Source organism: Sebastes umbrosus, chromosome 10, assembly GCF_015220745.1.
Source record: "Sebastes umbrosus isolate fSebUmb1 chromosome 10, fSebUmb1.pri, whole genome shotgun sequence".
Classification (NCBI taxonomy): domain Eukaryota; kingdom Metazoa; phylum Chordata; class Actinopteri; order Perciformes; family Sebastidae; genus Sebastes; species Sebastes umbrosus.
In genome coordinates this window covers 33056019-33080990 of record NC_051278.1, presented here as the reverse complement: position 1 = coordinate 33080990, position 24972 = coordinate 33056019, and the positions used below count along the sequence as shown (strand labels likewise).

General features: G+C 41.4%; 1 protein-coding gene across 1 annotated transcript in view; it reads right to left on the bottom strand.

Annotated features, from left to right (window-relative positions):
- kcnh1a (potassium voltage-gated channel, subfamily H (eag-related), member 1a) overlaps nt 1-20733 on the bottom strand; it is a 77584-nt gene extending 56851 nt beyond the window's left edge. The window contains 3 exon segments of the mRNA XM_037782521.1: nt 5499-5622; nt 9249-9275; nt 20092-20733. Of these exon segments, the coding sequence (XP_037638449.1) occupies nt 5499-5622; nt 9249-9275; nt 20092-20164 (224 nt within the window). The 5' untranslated portion in view covers nt 20165-20733.
- Between the last annotated feature and the right edge of the window lie 4239 nt (nt 20734-24972).

Genomic DNA, 24972 nt, shown 5'->3' with positions numbered 1-24972 from the left:
GTTGGAGCCGTAGACTGGATTAGACGGATGACGTGTCTCCACTTCCTTCCACTGTACAAAAGTGAAGCCAAAATGCCATCTTCAGATTTTGGCGTCATTTGGTGCCAGAGTGCAGTGATCGGGCGGCTGTAACCGCGGTATCGAGGTCCCGCCCACAACCCGCCCGAGAATCGTGAGCCGAGCACGGGCACAGCTTGTTAGCGTGAACCACCTAGCTGCTACGTCAGCACTACGGTAGCTGTTTGGCTAGAAAGACAGAAAAACTAACCATAATATCTCTATAAATACATTTATGATCAAATTGATGCATGTTCTATTACACGGACTCGTGTGATAGAACAATTCCTGTTTCAGAAACATTTGCGTGTCTGCTGATACAGATATGAACACGACATGCTCCGTGACTACGTCAGCGGTCAATCACAGCTGTCAATCATGATGCAGCACTTCCTTGTTATAGCATCAAATAACTCATTAAAACCAAACTTATCAAAAAGATGTCCCCATGGCCACTGTCCCGTCCACTAACATGGAGGGAGGGGGGGGGGGGGGATTTATGAGCTATACTGCAGCCAGCCAGCAGGGGACGATTGAGATGCTTTGGCTTCACTTTTGGGGAGCCATCATGTCGTCCATTTGTATAAACAGTCTATGGTTGGAGCGTTATCTGTGCGTATTCTATTTATTATAACGGTTTTGTGATATTTTTATTTCTGATTTGTTAATTTAGTTTTACAGTTAGCAGTTTACTGCTACCCAAGCTAGTCATTATACTAGCTATATGAGGCCAAGGCGTTGCTAATACAACAATGACATCTTACTATTAGTTTACCGTTGGGCTAACTGCTAATGATTTCACTCGTTTTACTCTTGTGGACTCTACAGTATGTGTTTGTTTAGCCACTAGATTAATTACTGTGTTTTACTTCCTATAAAAAGTTAATGTTAACCTTTCCCTGGTTACTAATTCATTTTCAGAATACCTTTGGGTCTATAGCTGTTGCTACTGGTAAATACCACAAAGGCACATTCGTCATTGAAAAATGAAATTTATGGTAATATTTATAGATACAGTATAAAACCAACTGCATATAAACTGTTTACATGTAGACAAAAAGAGAAATGTATTCTATTGGATCTCAAATACAGTCAGAGGATTTTAGGTTGTTTTTTCTTCCTGTTACAAACACAAGACTTTACTCCATCTAGCAACCTAAAAATAAACCAAAAACAAGTCATCACACACACTGTTCAATATTTGTATTGGCAAGTATTCTGAAGCTTATGCTTAGGGAGCCGAGGGTCCAAATCAGCAATAGCCTCAGTGCTGGCTGCGACAAAACGCCGTCTCCCACAACAGAAGAATCTCCCACGGTTTTCAAATCTGGCAGCACCAACTGTTTCCATGTGATCCCATTAATATAGTGCTTTCTGGCATGCCTATTACCAGCACAATAAACACAGGTCCAGAAATGAGTCACTCCAATTGGTATACAACTCATTTTAAGAGTTCCTTTTATTCCTTTATATGAACAGTTTGGGTGAGTGCACCCTGGAAGACACTGTCCACAGTTTCATTGTTGCAGTCAGTGATGTGGAAGCAGTTCCACTTGTTACAACCTCATTACATCACAAATTTGTGTCTTAGTTATCTGGTTTCTATCTTTGCTTGTTGAGATGAAAAAAATCTTCTGAACTGTCTTAAATTATGGGAATATCATATGAATTGTAATTGTGAGTGGTGTTATTGTGATTTTAACTTTCTCTGCTCTGCTCGTCGTACCGTCACTATTGACTGTGAGCCCAGCAACCATATGGAGGAACCTCACCTGTATCCACACTTCCACCATTACAGTTGGTACCCAGAGCTAATAACGGCACTTGAGGTTGGAAATGAAGACCCATAAATCCAAAGCTTGGTGGTTCTTCATAGCTCAGCCTTATAGCCATGTAAGCGACATGGCTGTATGGGTGGTGATGTTGATCAGTTGGTCGGTCCAGCACTGTAATATTTCCACAACAATGAATTGCCATGAAATCTGGCTGACATTCATGTTCACCATCCTAATGACTTTGGTGATCCGCTGTCTTTTCCTGTAGTTCCACCATGAGGTTTAAATCTGTGTTTTTGAGTAAAATGTCTATTGGATGGATTGTCATAAAATTTGGTAGAGATATTAATTTCCCCCCCTCACGACCAACTGGCATAGTCTCGGTGATCCCTTGACTTTATCAGTACCATCATCCAGATGTCAGTTTGTACAATACTTTGTTTTATGACTAAATACCTGCAAAATTAATGACATTCACATCAGCCTCAGCTTTAGTTTGCGTTCTGTGCTATTAGTAGTTCACAAATATTAGCATGTAAACACACTAAACTAAGATGATGAACGTGGTTAACATCTTCAAACATCAGCATGTTATCACTAACATTGTGAACATGCTGATGTTAAAGCTCAAGGGACCGTAGTGCTGTAAGTACTGCCTCACAGAGCTGCTAGCATGACTGTAGACTTTTTTAACCACAACAGAACCACATTACTGCAGCCGTTGCCCACCAGAAGCAAATCTCCCTATCTGATGTTAAAATAATAGGTCCGTCAATCGATTAAAATATTGAATCGCGATCAATCGCATGATTGTCCGTGATTAATCACAAATTAATCACACATTTTTTATATGTCAAGCATTTAATCCTCTTATCAACATGGGAGTGGGCAAATATGCTGCTTTATGCAAATATATGTATATATTTATTATTGGAAATCAATTAACAACACAAAACAATGACAAACTAGAATGGCACTCGGAGAGCGCAGACCTCCGCCAAGGTGCGTGACTTTAAAACCAGATCCCAGCTGGCGGTACCGTGAGGTGATCGGCTTGTTATTAACACGGTGTGTTTCCATGTAACGTATCGGCGGATGCCTCTCTCATTCAGTAGCCTTGTTATGTCTGTATAACGTAACACTACGTTGTCTCTCATCCCGTCATCTACCGCTTTGTTCTTTCTCACCGCGGACGGACAGCAGCTCCCGCCGCACCTCAATGTCTCGCCACACATCCACACATGTATCTCTCTGCTCTCAGAAGGAGGCGGGGTCACGCATCATCAACACGTTATCAGTTACACTGCGAATTATACTGTTTATATTATGTTTATAGCTTATGTTGTATATTGGTAGAATTAAAAAATGTTATTCTTATTTTATTCTAACGTTTTTATCTATTCTTTTGTTATTTTACTGCTTATTTGCACCAACAAATACCTGTATACCTCATACACCTGGCAATAAACAAGATTCTGATTCTGATACCCTGTGGTCTTAATGCTCAGGCTGATTGGAATCCTTAAAAATATTCCTGAATCCGGATCATGATCTGGATCGCCACCAAAATCTAATAGATTGTTTGTTGTGCCACACCCCACCCCTCCAAAGAATTTCATTCAAATCCATCGCAAACTTTTGGAGTAATCCTGCTAAAAGACAGACAGACAGACAGACAAACCAACACCGGTGAAAACACAACCTAATAACAGAAACCCTCACAGGTACTGCATTTAGCATAAAACAATATGATCAGATCATAACATGGTAAACTGCAGCCCAACAGACAACAACAGCTGTCAGTGTGTCAGTGTGCTGACTTGACTATGACTTGACCCCAAACTGCATGTGATTATCATAAAGTGGGCATGTCTGTAAAGGGGAGACTCGTGGGTACCCATAGAACCCATTTACATTCACATATCTGGAGGTCAGAGGTCAAGGGACGCCTTTGAAAATGGCCATGACAGTTTTTCCTCTCCAAAATTCAGCGTAAGTTTGGAGAGTTATTTAACCTCCTTCCCGACAAGCTAGTATGACATGGTTGGTACCACTTGATTCTTTAGGTTTTCTAGTTTCATATGATGCCAGTATCTTCACTCTAGCTTTAAAACTCGCTACAACTTGAAAATCGCAAGTTGCGTTAAAGCGTTAAAGAAATTAGTGGTGTCAAAATTAATTTGAGTTAACGTGTTATCACGTTAACTTTGACAGCCCTAGAAAATAATAGTTTAAATATTTTTGCTGTACTGCTGATGCATTAAAGCTAAGGTCGGTAGAGTTGAGAAACTAGCAAGACTACACTAGATTTTAAAAATGATCTATCTGAAAAAAAAAAACAGTCCAGTGTTGCCAACTCTTTTCCAATGACAGTAGCTAGCAGCACTAGCTCCCAAAGTCCCGAAATCTAGAGAGAAAGTCGCCAACACTGACAGTCCGTCCCTTCAGTTCTCCCTCCAAAGCCACTGCCCCCAAATTATCATTATGAACGTGAACAATGAACATGGCTATTGTCAGTACTCACAGCTGTCAAACTTGCAGCTTGTGGAAGACTGATGTGCAATGAGTGCACGGGCAGAGTTAGGTAGGTAGGCAAGTAGCCCGTCCATTCATTTCAATTGGGCCGAATGAAATGATTGGACGGGTTAATTACAGTCCTGCGACAGCCACAGATACCGTATTGTTTTCTTTTTTTGTCAGAGCATTTGATTTATTGATTGCTATCGGGATGTATTCGGGATGAATTTCAACAAATATAACAAAAAGTGTATTTGAACAACACTACCAATCCTACCTTTAACCATCAACCTGCTACAGTAATTAATAAGGAATTATGCAAAAGAATCAACTCTGAAAAAAAACTGCACGTGTGCAATGGTGCCATGCAGAGTATTGAGTATATGAGTATTTGCAGCATTGTTTCCCTTTCTCTTAAAATAAACCAAAATATTCCATCGAGAGTTCAAAACCATAAACATGAGCATGAAAAGCAGCGGTACACTCGGTACACTGTGTACACTGTGTACACTGTGTACACAGTGTACACTGCACCCGGTCACATTATCCTCCTCAAATAAGTCTCTCTAGCAATTACCTCAAAATAAGGATGCTCTGCCTGGTGGTAGGAGGTGTAAATACAAATACACAAATAAATACAGAGAATAGAAAATGGCTATAATACACTCATTGTATTTTCAGATGAAACAATGTCAAACCACTACAAAGCTTCTATCTTGCAACAGTCCATGTCTATATGATGTAGGGATCTGATCTAAGTGAGAGCTCCACACGACCTTTTACTGCCTCCACTTATGACATTTTAAAAAAGAAAACATTGTGTAGAGAAAGTCCTCTTCTCTCTGACTGGAGTAGAACTGCAGAAACAGCAGGATTATTTGAGTTTTGACAGCCAAAATGAAGCTCATCCAGATTAACGAGATAGCTGTAGCCGTAACAAGTTCTTACAGTGTCACTAGCTAATATTGTACTTGGATTCCAAAATAATAACTAATCATATTATCTTCAAAATGAGTTTTTGAAATCTGGATGGGGTAAACAAAAAATGCTGTTTGATATGTTCTCTCATTAGGTTTCTGTATTTTACCTCTCTAGCATCTGAAATTTGTAATCCCAACACATCTAAACCACACGGATCCTCTTGCCTACCTGCAGGTGCTGCTTTTCTGCATCACTTCTGCTCTGTGGTACCCCGACAACTTGCAGAAACCATCGTTGCTGTAGACGATGGGCCAGTCTACTATCTGAGCGTTTCCCAAGACAAAGTTGGTATCTGTTTGAAAGTAAACAGGGAAGAAGGGCCAATGAACTTGAAGGGGTTGCAGTATTTTCTAAAACAACAATACACAAATACTTAAACTACAGTTTGGGTTGGCGAAAGGTTGAGGCTTATTACATTTGATCTAAATCAAAGTCAAGGTTTGCGTCCGAAATTCCATGCTATTTAGTACGTTAAAACAGTATGTGAGATATTTTAGCATGTCCGAAAACCGTAATATGAAAACAATAGTACGCAAGTTGCATACTATTTCTGGTGGAATATTACAGTATGCAACGCTGGACACTACGGCAGCATAAATATCCCACAATGCATTGCGGTAGGGACGACGACGTTCAAAACGGATAGCTCTGTAACATCAATAACGCTTCAATTTACCTGTAAGTAAAGGATTTCACTGTGCTGGGCGTAATAAATATTTTTTTTAAATTAATTCAGACTTTGATTCTTACAAACTGTCGTTTTGGTCACATGAGGTTGGCACAGGTTACCATGGTTACACGTCTCCAACCAGCAAGGAGGCTCTCAGGAAGTGACGACGTAAATTACTGTTCAGTACGGCCAAAAGGATATATACACTACTGTTTATTCACACAAAAGTATGTTGAATGATAGTACACACATTGGGTATGTCGTGCATAGTGTGCGAGTAGTATTTCGGACGAAGCCAAGGATTTAATGGAGCTGCAACTGAAAAAAATTGCAAAGAAGTTATTGAAAGAATGACAGGACAACTACGAAGCAAATGTTAGGGCAAAAATATATTTGAAATATAATTTTAAAGTAAAGTTTAAAGGTAAAAGGTTAAAGTGTCTGACCTTGAACATTTTCTATTGTAAGCATATCGTTGTTTGTAGACTTCTTTATAGATTCTTAACTAGGGATGCTCATTTTGAAAGATTTTCTTAACCGATAACCGACCCTAGTTAACCGATTATTAACCGTTAACCAACCGGATTTGTGCCTCTCATGCAGCGGTGTACCAGCTGCAGGAGCACAACAGATGTTGGTTGACGGGAGTCTCCAGTTCAGCGTCCGGGAGCGTTAACTTAGCAGCTACGATGCTGCGTGTAGTGTCGCGGACATGCAGCCACTTTCCCAGTAAAAGTCTCCACCACACATTTAGTTTAGTTTAGCAGGTTGTCACCTGTGTGTCTGCCCGGCGGAACTTTAGTGAGTGGCCAACAAACAGTGTGTGTATTTGTTTTACGTTAGCAGCTCTAGCATTGCCGGAGGCTTCGTGTTCGCCGTCGCACACGTAGTCTGAGTAACTTTAGTGAGTTTCCAACAGACCGTGTGTGTGTGTTGGTGGTGAGTGTGAGGTTGTTGGTGTTGTTCTAGTTGTGATCGTAGGTGTAGCAGTGTGTGGACAGTTTATTTGTTGGTGAATAAATGCTATGAAACTACAACTCCTCCACTCCGCTCAAGCGAGGCAGAGACCAGAGCCAACTTCCTGTATCCTGCAACTCCAGCTCCGCCTCTTAAGGTGGGCTGTTAAGGTGGACCAGCTTTTCTCCTTTAAGTGACGAGCCGCTCCTCTGAGCCGCTCAGCTTTTTAATCAATTATTAATATTTCTTTTAACAGTTTTAACCGATAGCGTTAATCGGTTTAAATGCTTAATGTCGGTTAAACGGTTAATTATGGACATCCCTATTCTCAACATAAATTTACAGGGAAGAGAGAAAACAAGAGTGCTTCAGCAGATCTACTGGGCTGTATTGGGCGGTTCAATAATGATATGATGGAGGCCACAAAACTTGTATGATTTAACGTCCCTTCATGCCGTATGTTTATTTAAAATGTTTCTTGAAACATATTTCTTGCTTAAAAATGTGTGTTTGTCTAGTAATGTTTCCCCTATATTTAAAAAGACTAACCCTGCCTTTAAGTGCTAACACACTTCCAAGATTTTCATTAGTGTCCATGATGGTCTACGGCCCATTACACACTCCACACGGGGTGCTTCTACACAAATGTAGGCCAAACATTCTTTGCTGGTGTAGAAAACATCCCAATGAGCTCCCTTGGCTTTTTTATTAGTAGTTGCTTGTTAGTCGTTCTTATCCCAAAAACATCTTGTGTTGTCTTTTTGTGTGTTGCTGAGGTATGTAACAGTCCTAGTTAGCCGTTTCAGAGGTGTTTGGAGGGGGGGGGGCAGTGAGTACCTGTGTCTGTCATTAAATGGTCCAATTTCTCGCTGGTGATTATTATGATAAAGCATTCCGTATTGGCAAGTACACTTTATAAATATTAATATCCGCGGTCATCGATTTTTAAATGTCATGGAAAACAGAGTACATTAATTCTCATATGGCATATTCCTTGTTAGCAAAGCCTCCAAGTAAAACGTATTCATGGACAAAATATTAATAAACCTAAGTAATCATTGAGTTGCATGTATATTTTTAATGGCCTATTTTGCTTCCGTCTTATTTTTAAACTTCAGTGACTTTACAAAACATTCACATACTGTTACTCAGAGTCATTATACATGAAATTAAAGGATAACGCTGGTGTTTTTCATTTTAACAGCTGGATTTTTGGACTAAGGGTGATCGAAACAAACATGCAAATGATTGCACTGTGTAGTATTTGAAAATGGAAAAATATGTAACATTTTGCCTGGGCTTAAAACAAATGGCTACAAACAGAATGCTTGTGTCAAATACCCGACCAAGTCATTTTAAAGGCAAGGACATATATTACCTTTATTAAGCTGATTATGAGTATGATTTGAACAGGCCATCACTTTTTGCCTTTGGTTTGTAAGAAATAAAATACTTAAAAAGCACCATAATCATACTTTCATGACAATCATAGAAGACATTGACAAATTAGACATGTTTACTCATTTACGCATCTGTCATGTTGCCATTATGACATTTAATATCAAATAAAAATGAATGTGCAAGACAATGTGTAAAATGTGTCTAAGATATTACAAATTATGGATTGTTTTTCAGGATTATTTTTTTTGACATAATATTAAAAATGCTTAAAAGTAAAACAGTCTTCAATCCATCCAGAAATTTGGCAAAAGGCAAAAAGGAGCCGATGTAATGGTTTTAAATGGGACGGGAGAAGTGATGATAATTGGGGCTAAAACCTCAAAAAAAATCTGCATGCAAATCTCAAAGCAAAGCGCCCTGCTATGCACACAGGCTACAACAATGTGACGACACAGGGGTGAAAGAGCAGGAGAAGGAATCCAAAAACACCTGGCACAAAACACAAATGCCATTTCTTTATACCACACAGAAAAAAATCTTTGATCACGTCAAAATAAAACACTTTGAAATGACAACTACAAGCATGACACAGAATATGAGAACAGACAGAATATAATGCACGAGACGTTCCATGCCAACGTGTTATTTTACAATGATCAGATGAACGGTAATCTTGTGAGTAAAAGCTCCGTTATTGTTATCAGCCCTGGATTTGCTGTGTTGCAGCACATTTTCACAAAGGTGTTTAATAATCTCAACATGTCTAATTAGTTGAAGTGCTTTGTAAATTAACAGCATTTGGTATAGAACATTTAGTGGAACATTACAAAGAGATAGATAGCTACAGTAAAGAAAACAGAAGCAGCACACCAAACTAAACTTTATAGTACCTGTCTGTCTATGTGACAGTGTCCAAACTGAAATGTTTGAAAAGGAAAGAAGGTTAACAGATTACAGTGAGAAACATTTGGTGAATGTCAGACAAAAAAGATGAGACATGTCAACCAAAAAAGTGAGACAACACCACTGTGAATTCAGAAATCTGTGCTGTGTTGCTCCAACCTGAAGGTTACATGCTAAAATGTGACAATTCAACTTATTTGTAAGAAACTGAACTCAGAAACCAGCTGACTGACACACAGCTAGCCTTGACTGTTGCAGCTAACATGTTCGCATACAGTTGCTCACTTACTTCCACATGCAGCAGACCTGGAGCAACTTAGAACTCATTTGGAGTCATGTTTCTCCAAGTTTGTGTCTCTGCAAACCTGAGACTTTGAAAGTTGTTGAGATCAAAACCTGAGCTAAAAGAGAGAGAATACTGGACTACATTCACCAGTTGGACAAAAATAACACTCCAAATGAATAACGTGCTCCATAACTGCTGAATGTGTAAATAATCAACTGTTTGGCAACAAGTTGGCCATATCAACTTAAAAGGTGAGGATGTCAATGTTGTGTTAACTTTCCACTGCAAAGAAAATCAATTATTGCAGGTTTAAAGACTTTAAATGAGCCTTTTCAAATATAAGGCAGTGTAGCAGAACTGTTGAGGCTAATAGGGCCAACACAGTCTCACAGCCGTTTGTGAAATAGTCACAAAATTATATACATTTTCAATTTGTGTACATAGACACAAATTTCCCTTTTTTTCGTGACGCTCAGCACAACTTTCAACAATGGATTTTTCGTGCATTTTTCTACGAATGTCCAGCAATTCCCTCTCCAGTCTTTTCAAAATAAAACTACTTAGTAAGGTTTAGGAAAAGATGGACTTGGTTAAGGTAGGGGACAAACTACTTCGGTTTAGGAAAAGAACGCGGTTTGGGTTAAAATAACAGCGGAAGTGGCATCACTTATGTACGGAAGTTACGTGACAAAAACTACTTAGTTAGCTTTAGGAACAGATTTCTGGTTTGGGTTAAAATAACTTTGGAAGTGCCGTAACTTAAGTACGGAAGTTACATGACAAATAAATCAACCTTGATGGTGGTTTCACACGGGACTCGAATACCGGTCTCCTGGGTGAAAGCTTTGTACTGATAATCATGAAAAAAAACATGAAATTCATGTCTATGTACACAAATCAATACATTCAATTTGTGACAATTTCACAAACTGCTGTGCAACTGGGCTGATAGAGCACAAATGTAACCAGTAGCACCAGTATGCTATTCATGCTCAGAGAGAGTAGAGAGAGTAGAGAGAGTAGAGAGAGTAGAGAGAGATTTCGGATTGAGAGGACGCTGGCGTGTTTGTCGCCGCTTCTCAGTTCCGTAGCAAAACTTCGCTTTTTGTTTAAATCTGTGCCTACATTTACTGCATGTAGGAATAAGTTATCACTATAAGTTGTATTTACACTTCACTGTCTGGTGCTGCTAACTGTCAGAAGATTGTGCACATTTGGCTCTGTGTGCTCGCCTTCTCCAGTGATCAGCTGTTAGCTGTTAGCCGCCGGTCAGCTGTTAGCTCCGCCGACCAAGCGGCGCTATCAATTTACTGTGGATTATCCAACGTCACTCCGCTGCTCACGTTTGGACATCTCCATGCCACGACTCCAGGACTATCCACCTTGTGTTCTGGCTACACTGTTTGCTGCTGCTGTTCTGGCTACATTCCCTGCTGCTGCTGCAGTCCGAGGCTGGGAGCCTCCTCCACGGATTGCGGCTCCAGGATTTAGCCGGCGCTCCACTGCTGCAAACATGGTGTTCATCAAATACTCAACAACGCAACTCCTGGACCTCTTCTGTCACTTCATTCCAAACTGCATCGCTGACATTAAATCCCTCGGACTCCTACGTCGCCCCCGTTATGTCCATAGAGCCTCCCGGTGCAAGTTTGTTTACGCTGATCATGGTATTCCCTCAGTACTGTCTGATAGGCGCTCCAACACGCAGCTACGACGTCATCACAACAAACCACACGTGTGCACCCTGAACAATCTGAGGTCCCTGGTCTGTGTTGACAGTGTCGTTCCCTCCACACCGCCTGCCCCAGCATTCATTAACAACAGTGCAACATTTATGCTGCAGAATGCTCACTCAATCAACAATAAAGCTCTACTCATCCATGATATTATCACTGACAGGAAAATTGACTTTCTCTGTCTAACAGAGACTTGGCAAAATCAGCAGGATTTCATGGCACTTAATCAAGCCACTCCCCCTGGATATGTCTACATACAAAAGCCTCGCTCCATGGGTCGTGGCGGCGGGCTGGCTGTTATACATCGAGCTGACATCCTGGTCAAAGACCTCCCAGTACCCAATGTCACCTCGTTTGAGTGTGTCATTTTCTCCCTGGTTGGGTCTACACAGCTCCAGGTTGTCCTCATCTACCGCCCCCCTAAAGCCTCCACCACCTTCATGTCTGAGCTGTCTGAGCTTCTCACATCTGTCTGCTCCATGTCTCCATCTACACTCCTGCTTGGTGACTTTAATATTCATGTGGACTCCACCAGCTGCTCGTTTGCCACTGAATTCCTGTCACTGTTGGACTGTTTCAACTTCACACAGCACGTTAAAAGTCCCACCCACACTAAAGGCCACACGCTGGATCTGGTGTGCTCCACTGGCACAACTCCCACCCATCTGCAGTGCCTGGACCTCGCGGTTTCAGATCATCTCGCTGTTCTCTGCACTGTTCCTGTCACCCTGCCCAGGCAGCGCACAAAACGTACCATCCAGTACAGGAACATCAAGACAGTGAGTACACCAGCTCTGAACGACCTGATAGCGACCCATCTGGCCTCAGATCCACACGACAGCTCTGCTGATGGGCTGGTTGCCCACTACAATGCCACTTTATCCGGCAGCCTTGACTCCCTTGCCCCCCTCAAAACCCGGACTGTCTCCTATACCCGTCCCGCCCCCTGGTTCACCACTGAACTCCGCACCCAGAAGTCCACCGGCCGTCAACTGGAGAGGCGCTACAAAAGATCTGGCCTCACTGTCCACCTTGAGGCTTATAAAGAGCATGTGAGGGCCTACAAAGTAGCTCTCTCCCAGGCCAAAACACAGTACTACTCCACCCTCATTACCAACCAACAAAACCACCCCAGACTGCTGTTCTCCACCATCAACCGGCTCCTTCGCCCCCTCGACAGGTGCCCCCGACCTCTGCACTAAGTTCCTGGACCTTTTTCCAGGACAAAGTCGAGTCCATCCATCAGCAGCTCCTGGTGCCTGCCCACCTCCCTCCACACACACCTCAGCCACTGGGCGTGGCTCCCTTGGATGTTCGCTTGCCTCAGTGCTCCCTCTCCTTCTTCTCCCCTGTATGTGCTCCTCAGGTCGCAAAGTTGGTCACTAAGGCCAAAGCCTCCACCTGTTCTCTGGACCCCATGCCCACAGCCTTGGTCAAGGCGTGCCTACCTGCCCTGTGCCCCATTATGGTGAACATCATCAACTCCTCCTTGACATCTGGTCTTGTACCCGACAGCCTCAAGATGGCATCAGTCACTCCCATCCTCAAAAAGCCAGGTCTGGACCGGGATGACAGCAACAACTACCGACCGATCTCCAACCTTCCTTTCCTGAGCAAAATTCTGGAAAGAGCAGTGGCCGCCCAACTCCATCAACATATGGCCAACCATGAGCTCTACGAAACGTTTCAATCTGGCTTCAGACCACACCACAGCACAGAGACCACCCTCATCAAAATCACAAATGACCTCCTCATCGCTGCAGATTCTGGTCACATCAGCATCCTCGTCCTCCTGGACCTCTCAGCTGCCTTCGACACAGTCTCCCACACTATCCTCCTCACCCGCCTATCTGACTACCTTGGCCTCACCGGTTCAGCTCTCTCCTGGTTTCAGTCCTACCTCACAAACAGAAAACAGTTTGTCACCATCAGCGACTCCAGTTCCACCCCGGCCCCAGTCAACCATGGCGTACCTCAAGGCTCTGTGCTGGGACCCCTCCTCTTCACCATCTACATGCTCCCCCTTGGTCAGATCATCCGCCACCACGGTCTCAGCTTTCATTCATATGCTGACGACACACAACTATATCTCAGCACCAAACCATCCACCCAGCTACCCCTACAGTCACTTGTAAACTGCCTACATGCAATAAAAATCTGGATGTCATCTAACTTCCTAAAACTCAACAGCAACAAAACCGAGCTCATGGTTGTGGCTCCCAAGGCCCTGCTCCGGAAGGTTGGAGATCTCCACCTGGACGTTGACGGCTGTTCCTTCTCCCCATCCTCGGAAGTCCGCAACCTGGGTGTCATCCTGGACCCAACACTATCATTCCAGTCTCATATCAGGTTCATCACCAAATCCGCCTTCTTCCACCTCAAAAACATCTCACGTCTCCGGCAATCACTCTCTGACTCTGTGGCAGAAACCCTCATCCACGCTTTCGTCACCTCCCGTTTGGACTATTGCAATGGAGTTCTGTCCGGGGTTCCCAGCAAAGCCCTGGACAGGCTCCAGTATGTGCAAAACTCGGCTGCCAGGGTTCTCACCCGCACCAAGCCCTGGCAGCACATCACCCCCACCCTCATCCACCTCCACTGGCTCCCGGTCAAGTCCCGCATCACCTACAAAATCCTCCTCCTCACCTACAAATCCCTCAATGCCCTGGCTCCTCAGTATTTATCTAACCTCCTCCACCCATACACACAGCCCCGGAACCTTAGATCCTCAGGCACGGGTCAGCTCTCCATCCCTCACACAAGAATGCGAACTTTTGGGGTCAGAGCCTTCAGTGTGACAGCCCCCACACTTTGGAACTCTCTCCCCATAAAGCTCCGCAACGCACCATCTCTGGACACCTTCAAAAGACTCCTCAAAACCCACCTCTTCACCAAGGCCTATGGCCCCTAGCTTCTGTTACATTTGTTGTGTTTATTTATGTCTTTGTTAAGCGTCCTTGGGTTTCATGAAAGGCGCTATATAAATCCAAGCTATTATTATTATTATTATTATTATTATTATTATTATTATTATGCTATAGTTGCTTTACCCTACATTTTCTTTGCTGCTGCTCATTTTTTAACATTTCAACACGCAAATAAACTTAGAGCTACATAGGATATAACTAGCTTCATTTATGAGACCCACCAACAAATTTGATTTTGAGGACCCCCATAGGTATTATTCCGCTCATTGGCTACATTTCACGTTAGTGCTGTTTGCTTTATTTACAGAATCTCAAATAGAACAGAGCCATTACCAAGGGAACATTTAGAGAAAAATATGTTATGTAAAAACAGACTTCTGTATGCTATTCTTTATATTTAAAGTTAAATTTAGGTGGCGAACTAGACATGAATCTGAAAATCTGAAATAGAAACAAAAACACTAATCTTGAACAGTGAAAGTTACAAAGAAAGGAATATGTCATTGTTTGTGAACGCCCACCCACCACCACTGTGTCTCTTACGAGTCGCTCCGCTGTGTCTCAGTGGCATCCTGCAGATTATAGTCTTGGCTCTTTTGTTTCTAGTTCGGGAGAGATTTACTGCTCACTAATCCATGGACCGCCCAAGGTCAGAAGAAAAACATATGTGCTTGTGTCTCTAAAGGTTGGATTTTCCATTTTCTTTTTCTTTTTTCATAGACTATATCATAGACCTGATCCAGATTCTCAAACTGTTCATCTAAAGCAGGGGTCACCAACCTTTTTGAAACCAAGAGCTACTTCTTGGGTACTGATTAATGCGAAGGGCTACCAGTTTGATACACACTTAAATAAATTGCCAGAAATAGCCAATTTGCTCAATTTACCTTTAACTCTATGTTATTATTAATAATTAATGATATTTATCTTTGTGAAAACACTGATCATGTTAATGATTTCTCACAACAAATATATAGAAACAGATAAATATCAATATGCAACACTTTATTTTTATATTTTCTCTAAGTGCACATGTTTTTCAAATTTTTCAAACATTTGAAAATGATCACTTCTACGACAGTCTTGTGAAATCACAATATCCCATTTTAACTAGCTAGCCACTAACATTTTTTAACAAATCATGAATTACTTTGCACCATGTTTGTACAAATAATAACTCATGTAAAATACAAAAATCAACTCTCAAATTTTTAAATAAATCATGTCACACTTTGAACTGGACACCAAATCTGTTATCTGTTTCTTTGTCAGTTAGTGGGAAGCCTGGCATTGCATGCTGTTAACCAGTGTGTTGTACTCTGGTGTGTAACTTGACACTGCAACTCTGAGTGAGTCTTGCAGATGTGCATCAGTGAGGCGTGTTCTGTGTTTGTTCTTGATGAAGTTCATGTCAGAAAAGGCTGATTCACAAAGATAAGTTGAACCAAACAGGCTTGCAACCTTCATAGCTGCTGCGCATACACCACTGTACTTTTCTGTGTCAAGAAGGCACCAAAAGTTTGGTGCAGCCTGATGGGCTTTGAGGTGGAGGTCATTTTGCAGTGTTACAATTTCAATCTCCACCTGTTCAGCATCCAGGCTGAATGTTGCACTTAACTGCTCAGCAATACATGATATGTCCACGTTCATGAAAGGATTAGAAATGAACGACACACATGGCTCAAGCTGATCCAGGTCACAAAACCTGTTCTCAAACTCTTGCCCAACTCTGTTTATGACCTGAGAGTACTTTTCTGCAACTTTGTCAAAAGCCTCAGATGCAGAAGCATTGTCTTTCAGCACCATCTGCACAGAGGGAAAGTGCAGCACTTTTTTTCTCTGTAAATGCACAGAGAAAAGGTTCATCTTAGCTTTAAATGCATTTAAAGCACTTATCATATCGGCGACAGTTTTACCTTTGCCTTGCAGCTCACAGTTCAAACTGTTCAGTTTCCCAGTAATGTCCGTTAAAAATGCAAGGTCAAGTATCCACTCAGTGTCCTCCAGCAGCACGGTGTCCTCACCTCTGGACTGCATGAACTCTTTGATTTCACCCAAAAGTGACAAAAAACGTTGCAAAATTCGTCCCCTGCTGAGCCATCGGATTTCTGTGTGTAGTAGCAGGTCATCATATTCAGCTGACAGCTCCTCCAAAAGTACCTTGAATGTTCTGTGCTGTTTAGCTCTGGAGCGGATGCTGTTTATGATCTTCACGACGGGAGTCATTACGTGCTCAAAGCAGATCACTTTTGCACATAAGGCCTGCTGGTGTATGATGCAGTGGTACTGCAGAAAGTTTGGGAACTCTGGGTCAGCTTTACAGTGAGCAACGAATCCTGTGTGTCGGCCGATCATAGCAGGAGCCCCATCCGTAGTCACTGATACCAGCTTTTCCAGCGGCACCTTTTTTTCCACCAAAAACTCCTTCACTGCGTTATAAATGTCAACTCCCCTCGTAGTTGTCTTCAGGGGCAGTAGTGTCAGAAGTTCTTCTTTTGTGGAGAAATCATCAAACACCATCCGGATAAAGACCATCAGCTGAGCCGTACTGCTGCTGTCCACCGACTCGTCACACTGGATGCTGAACCACCGGCACCTCGCCAGATCACGGTCCAGCTGGTCGGCCAAGTTCCCAGACATCATCGACACTCTTCTTACCATTGTAGTTGCCCCGAGTTGAACATTGGAGAGACTGGAGAGTACATCGGTTCCATACTTCTCGTCTTCAAGCACAGTTTTAGCAATTATCATCATTGCTTCTTTGACAACCTCCCCGTCTGTAAATGCCTTCTTTTTCTTCATCAAGAATTGCGTAGCTCTAAACGAGGCTTCGGTTGCTTTTTGGGAGTTTTTAACCGGTCTAGTGAAAAAAGACTGCTGTTTGCACAAAGCTGCCTTTAACTCGCGGGCTTTTTCTGCTCGCAGTGCGCTGCCCGGTGGGTAGTTAGCATGGTAGCTTGTGTGACATGTAGTGAAATGTCTCTCCACATTGTGCCGCTTTGCTATCGCCACAGTTGCCCCGCAAATGAGACACACGCAGGATCCTTTCACAGTGGTAAAAAAAAACTCTACCTCCCATTCGTCGTGAAAATGATATGTTTTCTTTCTTTTTTCTGCCATTTTTTGGGGTAACTCTTCTCCTCATTTTCGTTGCGTCTGCTAGCTTGTTTGTATGAGCGCAACAAACGCTACGTTTTGGTCATGCGCACAATACTGACCTTTGAACTATACTAGGTCAGAGTTCATTTATATTAAACACAAAAAACATTTTAAATTTTAAGTGTTTTTATATATATATGTTGTCATTTGTAAGTTACATGCAAGTCTGATTTAAACAACAATAGCAAAAAAATAAAATAAATAAAATTTAAAAAAAATAGAGGCAGCTCACTGGTAAGTGCTGCTATTTGAGCTATTTTTAGAACAGGCCAGCGCGCGACTCATCTAGTCCTTACGGGCGACCTGTTGCCCGCGGGCACCGCGTTGGTGACCCCTGATCTAAAGAAAGCCTTGCTTTGGAGTGATGTATTCACCCTTTCTAAACAAGTTGTTCCCTTCTGGCATAACACATTGTAATGTAGATGTGTGCTACAGGGGCAGACTGAGGAGTGCATACACAGACACATAAGTTGGTACACCTCTGGGGGAGCTGACCATAAATTACAGAAAAAAAAAAAAAACCTAATTTTAACCAAACCCCATTAAAAAAATAAGTCATTATAGCTCAAACCAATTAGCTGGTGTTGGGCCCCAAATGTGGTTCGTGACAGAATCACACACAACGCTGCTGGTTCTGTTTCACAGCTAGCTGCCCAGTGTCAGAACTCTCCAGTCTGTCCTGTCACTTCCTATCTGATCTAATAATACAGAGAGGCCAAAGGATTACTGACACCCAATGTCCAAAAATACTGGAGACCTCCATCAGAGTCTGGTAAGCTTCAGGTTTCAAACAAGGTTCATTGTCTTCACATCTGGACAGCATACTGTGCACTAAGTGGCCAAAACGGATCTCATTTGTCTCACTTTTTTTTTTGACAAATTACATGTAAAACAATAAAGTATACATAAAGAAATATAGGCCTATATTGTACAGGAAGAACTCATCACTGTTAGTAATCCTGCCTACTGCAATATTAAAACCTGCAGTAGGAAGAATGGTTTTGGCATCATTTGGCGAAAATTCCATAATAGCCTTTCAGCATATTATAATTCAAGTGTTCTGAGAGAAAACTAGACTTCTGCTCCTCCTCATGGCTCTGTTTTCAGACTTTAAAAAGTCTAGCCCGACTTTGGCCAATCACAGGTAATTTCAGAGAGAGAGCGTTCCTATTGGCTGTTCATTCAACAGAAGCAGCTGTCAATCACTCGTGAACTCCGATCAAATGGTCAAACTGGGCAGCGCTGATCAAATATGAATCAATATTCTGTTACTGTAATGCCTATTTGTCGCATAAATGTTCTCAGAAACATCTTGTAGTGTACTGTTTAGCTGTAAAATTAGAATGTTTGCACCGGCTTGTGGGCGGTGCTTGGTATTTCCTCAACTGATCTCAACATGGCTGCCGGGTCCCAAACTTTCTCCTTCTCAAACAGCTAAACAGTACACTACAAGATGATTCTGAAAACATTTTATGAAATAGAAATAGACATTACAGTAACAGAATATTGATTCATATTTGATCAGCGCTGCCTAGTTTGACCGGAGTTCACAAGTGATTGACAGCTGCTCAGAGACCGCAAGGCTCCAGCTCGGCTCTGATTGGTTGTTTTCCCTCCGGTCTATGAAGTCTTGCTTTCAGATTACCTGTCTCATGAACTAATGTCAGGGTATAGTGACTGTTTTATAAAAATAACTTTGTTTTTTAATCATATTTGCTCCAATTCTACCCACTGCAGCTATGTTTGGATCACGCTACTGGTTCAAACTGACAGATTTGTGTGCTGAAAGTTTTCAAACTGTTTTAAACAAGGTTAGATGAAAGCCATTACAGTCAAGCAAATTATTCACCATTTAATCCATATCACTATAATACAATTACATCCTCTCTGTTGGCATGGTTACTTGATGATGGTATAAAGTCTTTTAGGGCCTAGTGTTGTTTCAGTGGTGTTATTATGCACAAAATGAAGGGGGAAAAAAAGAGATAAATAGTCTTAATTATAGGCACAGCTTGAGGTTTGGTTGGCCTCCAGTTCAACACTTATTCACATGTTGTTGGTTAATATGCATTAAATGATCTTTAAAGGCGAAGACATTAGAAACAAAAGCCTGATAGTTTAAATTCAAACCAATCTGTAGCTAGAAAGGGAATGGTGATGAACATATCAAAGTCATTAGTGTGCTTTCACTATGCTGAGCTGATCTCTGTAGTCATAGTTCTACATGTCTTTAGGCCCATGTTTACATTGCGTTCACATTAAGACTGTAGGAAGTATCCAAACAAGACATTTCTGGTCCATATCATTTTTCAATTAAGACCTCCAGTGGTCTTATGTAATCAATAGGCTAGTAGCCTGTTTAATGATTGGAGTAACCTGCTGTCTTGTCTGCTCTCCATGCACTCCCGCACGGATTCACAATCAGGAACAGGAGCTTTAATTCCTTCTGTCATTCTGATACTACAATTATTTTTTTATTTTTTTTAACTCAAGTAGTTTTTTTTCCCCTTTTGTTACGTAGCTCAATGAAAAAACGAACTTTTGAATACACAGGAAGGAAAGGGCTCTATCACTAATTAGCCTCCTTCATTCTTCACTTTGGTTAATTAGTTGATTACCTTGATTAGACAGGCCGGCGGACAATCAACGTGCCTGTGTTTCAAAGACAGATTTCATGTGGAAATCTCTCAGTTCAAAATGCCTCGTTCATCCTCATCCTTACCGTTCGACCGTCTGACAATATTCTCCAAAAAAGTATTCTGAGGGGCCACAAGTCCCCTCCGGCCCCCCGCCATGCTGCCGCTTCACTCAGCCGCCTCGTCTCCTCCGCAGCTCAGTCTCTACTCCTCCATCTGTCCGTCTTCATGCTCTCTCTCCGGCTCTGACACGCTGCGTGGATGTGTTGGAGAGAGGAGCTGTTTGTCTGGTCTGCTCCTCAGCTCTCCCTCCTCAGCCCGGTGCGGTGCGTTGGCGCCTTTTTACGCACCTCATCATCCAGGAGACGAAAACAACGGCTGTGCGTACCGCGCCGCACGGTGCAGGAGGGGCCGCAGCACGGTGCAGGAGGGGCCGGGCTCTGCTCCTCACGGTGCGGCTCTGACACGAGCTGGAGCTCCATCTGCTGGAGGAAACACCTGCCCTCAATAACATCACACAGGCTTTACCAATCAAATAAGCATCCCAACAGAGAGGATTTAAATGGATCAGGATAAAATGGATGAAATGGTTGAATCACTTTCTTTACTGTAAAGGCTTAAAACAGTTTGACAACGTTCAGCACACAAATCTGTCAGTTTGAACCAGTAGCCTAATCGAAACATATTAAAGCTGCAGTGGGTAGGAATGGAGCAAATAAACTGGGAAAAAAAAGTTCGGAAACCTGTGTTTGGTGGATTATTTCTCTGTTGTATCAATGCTAATGGTCATTGTATTTTACGTGGTTGGAAAGCCTGTTTATTTACCTTCACAATGATGTCCAACTTGTAAGGATCATGCATTTGTGGGATGAGCAGCACAGCTGTAGCAGTAGAATAATTAAGTTTGTGACCCCGACCGCCATGATGAGATAAGTTGAGGAAATACCAAGCACCGCCCATCAGCTGGAGCAAACTTTCTCATTTTACAGCTAAACAGTACACTACAGGATGTTTCTGAAAACATTTGAGGAGAGAAATAGGCATTACAGTAACAGAATATTGATTCATATTTGATCAGCACTGCCTAGTTTGACCGTTTGATTGGAGTTTGTGAGTGATTGACAGCTGCCTTTGTTGATTGAACAGCCAATAGGTGCGCTCTCTCTCTCTGAAATGACCTGTTTATTAAGTTAAAAAGGATCTCCGTTAGCTGATACCAATGGCAGCAGCTGGTCTTCCTGGGGTCCAAAATCAAGTACATTACATTTATCACATACATACTATATACAACATCATATTTGTATTACGCTAATAACATTCACATTTTCCAAACATATATAAATTTTACATTCATTCACATCATCCACAACCATTTAGCCTCAAGGCCCATCATCAGTCTCCCGTCTCGAGCCAGATGTTCTAAAGCCTGAAAACAGGGCCATGAGGAGGAGCAGAAGTCTAGTTTTCTCTCAGAACACTTGAATTACAATATGCTGAAAGATTATTATGGGATTTTTACCCAATGATGCCAAAAACATTCTTCCTACTGAAGCTTGAAGTCAAAGTTTGAGGTACTTTGACTTGAACAATTTCTTTTTCTGCTACTTCATACTTCTACTCAATTACAATACAGAGCGAAATATAGGGGAGAGTGGGGTCGGTTGCGACAGGGGGTCAGTTGAGATTAGCAAGTTAGAAAGCCATGCTCATACTCAGCCACACCCTCTTCACTTTCAACCTCAAAGTGGAGCCCTTCCTCACATGTTATTCACAATTTTGAAATATACGCGTCTAAGTACATTTTTGGCCATTTTGTTATTTTTCTTCTACCATACTATTTTTAATTTTGCCACATTAAAAAAGTATATTATTGTAAAGCTTATTTTCTGGCCTACGAGTTAACACTAAGTAGAACAAGGCCATAATTAATTTGATCAATTACACCTGTGTTTACCTTGCAATCACGTCAAAATGGCTGCTAGGAAAAGGGCCTATTGAATAAGACCCACTGTAAAGCCACTGAGGGAATGTTTACTCAAGTGGCAGCCATTCAGAAACCCTTTTTTGCCAAATTCCATTTCAAAGTAATTTATGAAATTATAATAATTTTATAAATCTTTTCTTTTTCTCAAAGAAATATGTGAACAAGTGACATTGTAAGGTTTTGTCAATGTAAATTATATATAATTTATATTTCAATCTCAGTGCAAGGTGTCCCAACTGACCCTCCCCAACGTCCCAACTGTCCCGGGGAGGCAGAATTTGGGGAAAATGCACTCCTTGTAAATTTAACAAAATTGTGCCTTTCACATTTGGGTTGGGCCCTAAAAAACACCTGTTACTGTTCAGGGATCAAACTATTTTTACAACTGTTCAAGTAGTGTGAGTAATGGAAGATTATTTGTAGGGCTGTCAATTGATTGCAATTTTTAATTGTGATTTATCGCATGATTGGACGTAGTTTATCATGATTAATCGCAAATTAATCACACATTTCTTATCTGTTCAAAATGTACCTTAAAGGGAGATTTATCAAGTATTTTATACTCTTGACAACATGGGAGTGGACAAATATGCTGCTTTATGCAAAACTGCATGTGATTATCATAAAGTGGGTATGTCTGTAAAGGGGAGACTCGTGGGTACCCATAGAACCCATTTACATTCACATATCTGGAGGTCAGAGGTCAAGGGACCCTTTGAAAATGGCCATGCCAGTTTTTCCTCACCAAAAAAAAATATTGGAACGTTATTTAGCCTCCTTCACGCAACTAGTATGACATGGTTGGTATCAATGGATTCCTTTTCTAGTTTCATATAATACCAGTATTATATGGTATGAGTCCGCTACAACCTAAAAACACAATTTACGTTAAAGCGTTAAAAAAAAATTGTCTTGAGTTAACTTTGACAGCCCCAGGTATTTGGTGTCTATACAAGTGCCAACCGACCCCACTCTCCCCTAGTTTTTACTTCACTACATTTTACAAATATACTAGTTACTTTACAGATTAGGATTTTACATAAAAGAATAGGCCTATAAGATTATGAAATGCATTGTTAAACCTTTTCAGCCATTTTTCTGCAGAACCTTGTGATACTTTAAGAACATTTTGCTGCCAAGATTTCTGTATTTTTACTTGAATGCAGTAGAGAAAGGTTAAGATGGTTTCTTTTTCCTGTAAAAGACCTTATTCTTCTGGTTGTCGACAAGTTCATCCTCTTTATTGTTGAGTTGTTGTTATGTATTGAGCCGACGCAATTTAAACATATATATATATCTTTTTTTTAAGAATTCAGGCAGGTAATATTTAGCTATTAAAACAGTGAACTGACTTAATGAGCTTATTTCAGTTTAGAGTGCGTGACCAAACTGAGAAAATCTGTTGGGAAAGCTTCCTGCAGTCGACCCAAGAAGATTGTTAGGAAGTATTTCAGGGAATCATCGCTTACAGTCAGGTTCTTAAAATGGGTGTCCCAAAGGAGCAGCAATACTGAGACGTGGATTTTTTTCCCTTTGACTGCTGCAGTAGAATTGGCCCTTTCATAGACTGCACTTTCCCCACTTGCTCATTAATCCTGTTCAATTATTTTGGACCCTGCAGCGCCCATACTAAGACATACCTCAAATAATTCTCCTGGTGACAATGAACATTTCCATCAAAATTAAACAAATACAAAGTATAAAAATAGTCTAATTAAAAAAAAAAAGGTCATGAAATGTTTGTCACACCTGTGGTTTCCCTGCTGGTTTTCTCTCCTCTCACTTTGTTCACTGGGTTCACCTGTTGTCAGAGGTGTAAATCAGACTGTTACTATGGATACCAGCAGCGCTCTGTGTGCTGCAGAGAAGCACTGGATATCACAGTTTTATGCTTAACCAATGATAAAGGTTAAAAAAAAATAGCTGAGCCATGCTGTTGTTTGTCCACTCAGTAGCAGGGCACACATTGGTTGATGGCTAGCGAGGGAAGGTAAAGTGTTAAAACAGCTCCGTGTTCATGGATCTATCGAAGGGCTGATGATTGCTGAGTCAGTGTTTGCCTTGTGTTTTATGGTGCACACGCCTTCTACGTAGCTTTCTAATAACCATAAAAGGATATGAAACTCAATTGCGGGTGACTATGATAATAACCTTCTGGCTCCTCCTCATGTATTAGTGTTGGAATGTAAAGGGGCTGATATATGACTGTTATCAAACCAGCCATCTACACAGTAGGCTATCTTGCATGTGAACAGATTGCAGATGGAGGTTTCATTGAGGGTCAATTTCCTGCACAATGACTAATAGGTAATAGAAGTCCAGCAGTCAGTACAGCCTATTATTCCCAAACAGAAGCAAATTACTAAGATTTAAAGGTCCAATAATGTAGAAAGTGAGATTTTCATGTCTGTTATATTATGAAGCAGGTTTAAGTGATATATAAATACTGTGAAAGTATCAAAACACTCAATCTATGGAGAAATACACACAGCCCGTATTCAAAAACTGTGCGTTTGAAAAGAGCCGTTAGAATTTCTGTTCATTTGTGATGTCACAAATATACAATATTTAGACCATTTCACAGCTTTAAATGTAAACATTCTAAATGTGTCCCAGTTTATTTCCTGTTGCAGTGTATGCAAATAACATCAGCTGACAGGATGTTAACATGGACCCAAGCTTTTGCCTAGCAACGCAATTCCGTTGCCATTCCGTTGAAATGCACTAAAACGGAGCGTTTCAGACAGAGGGTAAACACAGGTATATTCAGGCAGACAGTATGAGGAAAATAAAGTGTTTTTTGAACATTAAAACATGTAAACATGTTCTAATAGAAACCCAAAATACAAGCATGAACCTGAAAACGAGTACGATATGGGACCTTTAAGAGAATCACAGTTCTCCCCACTACAGCAAAAATGTTCTGATGATCCATTAATAAAGTGAGAGCATTTCTACAAACCTTTAAAATGTGTTCCTTCTG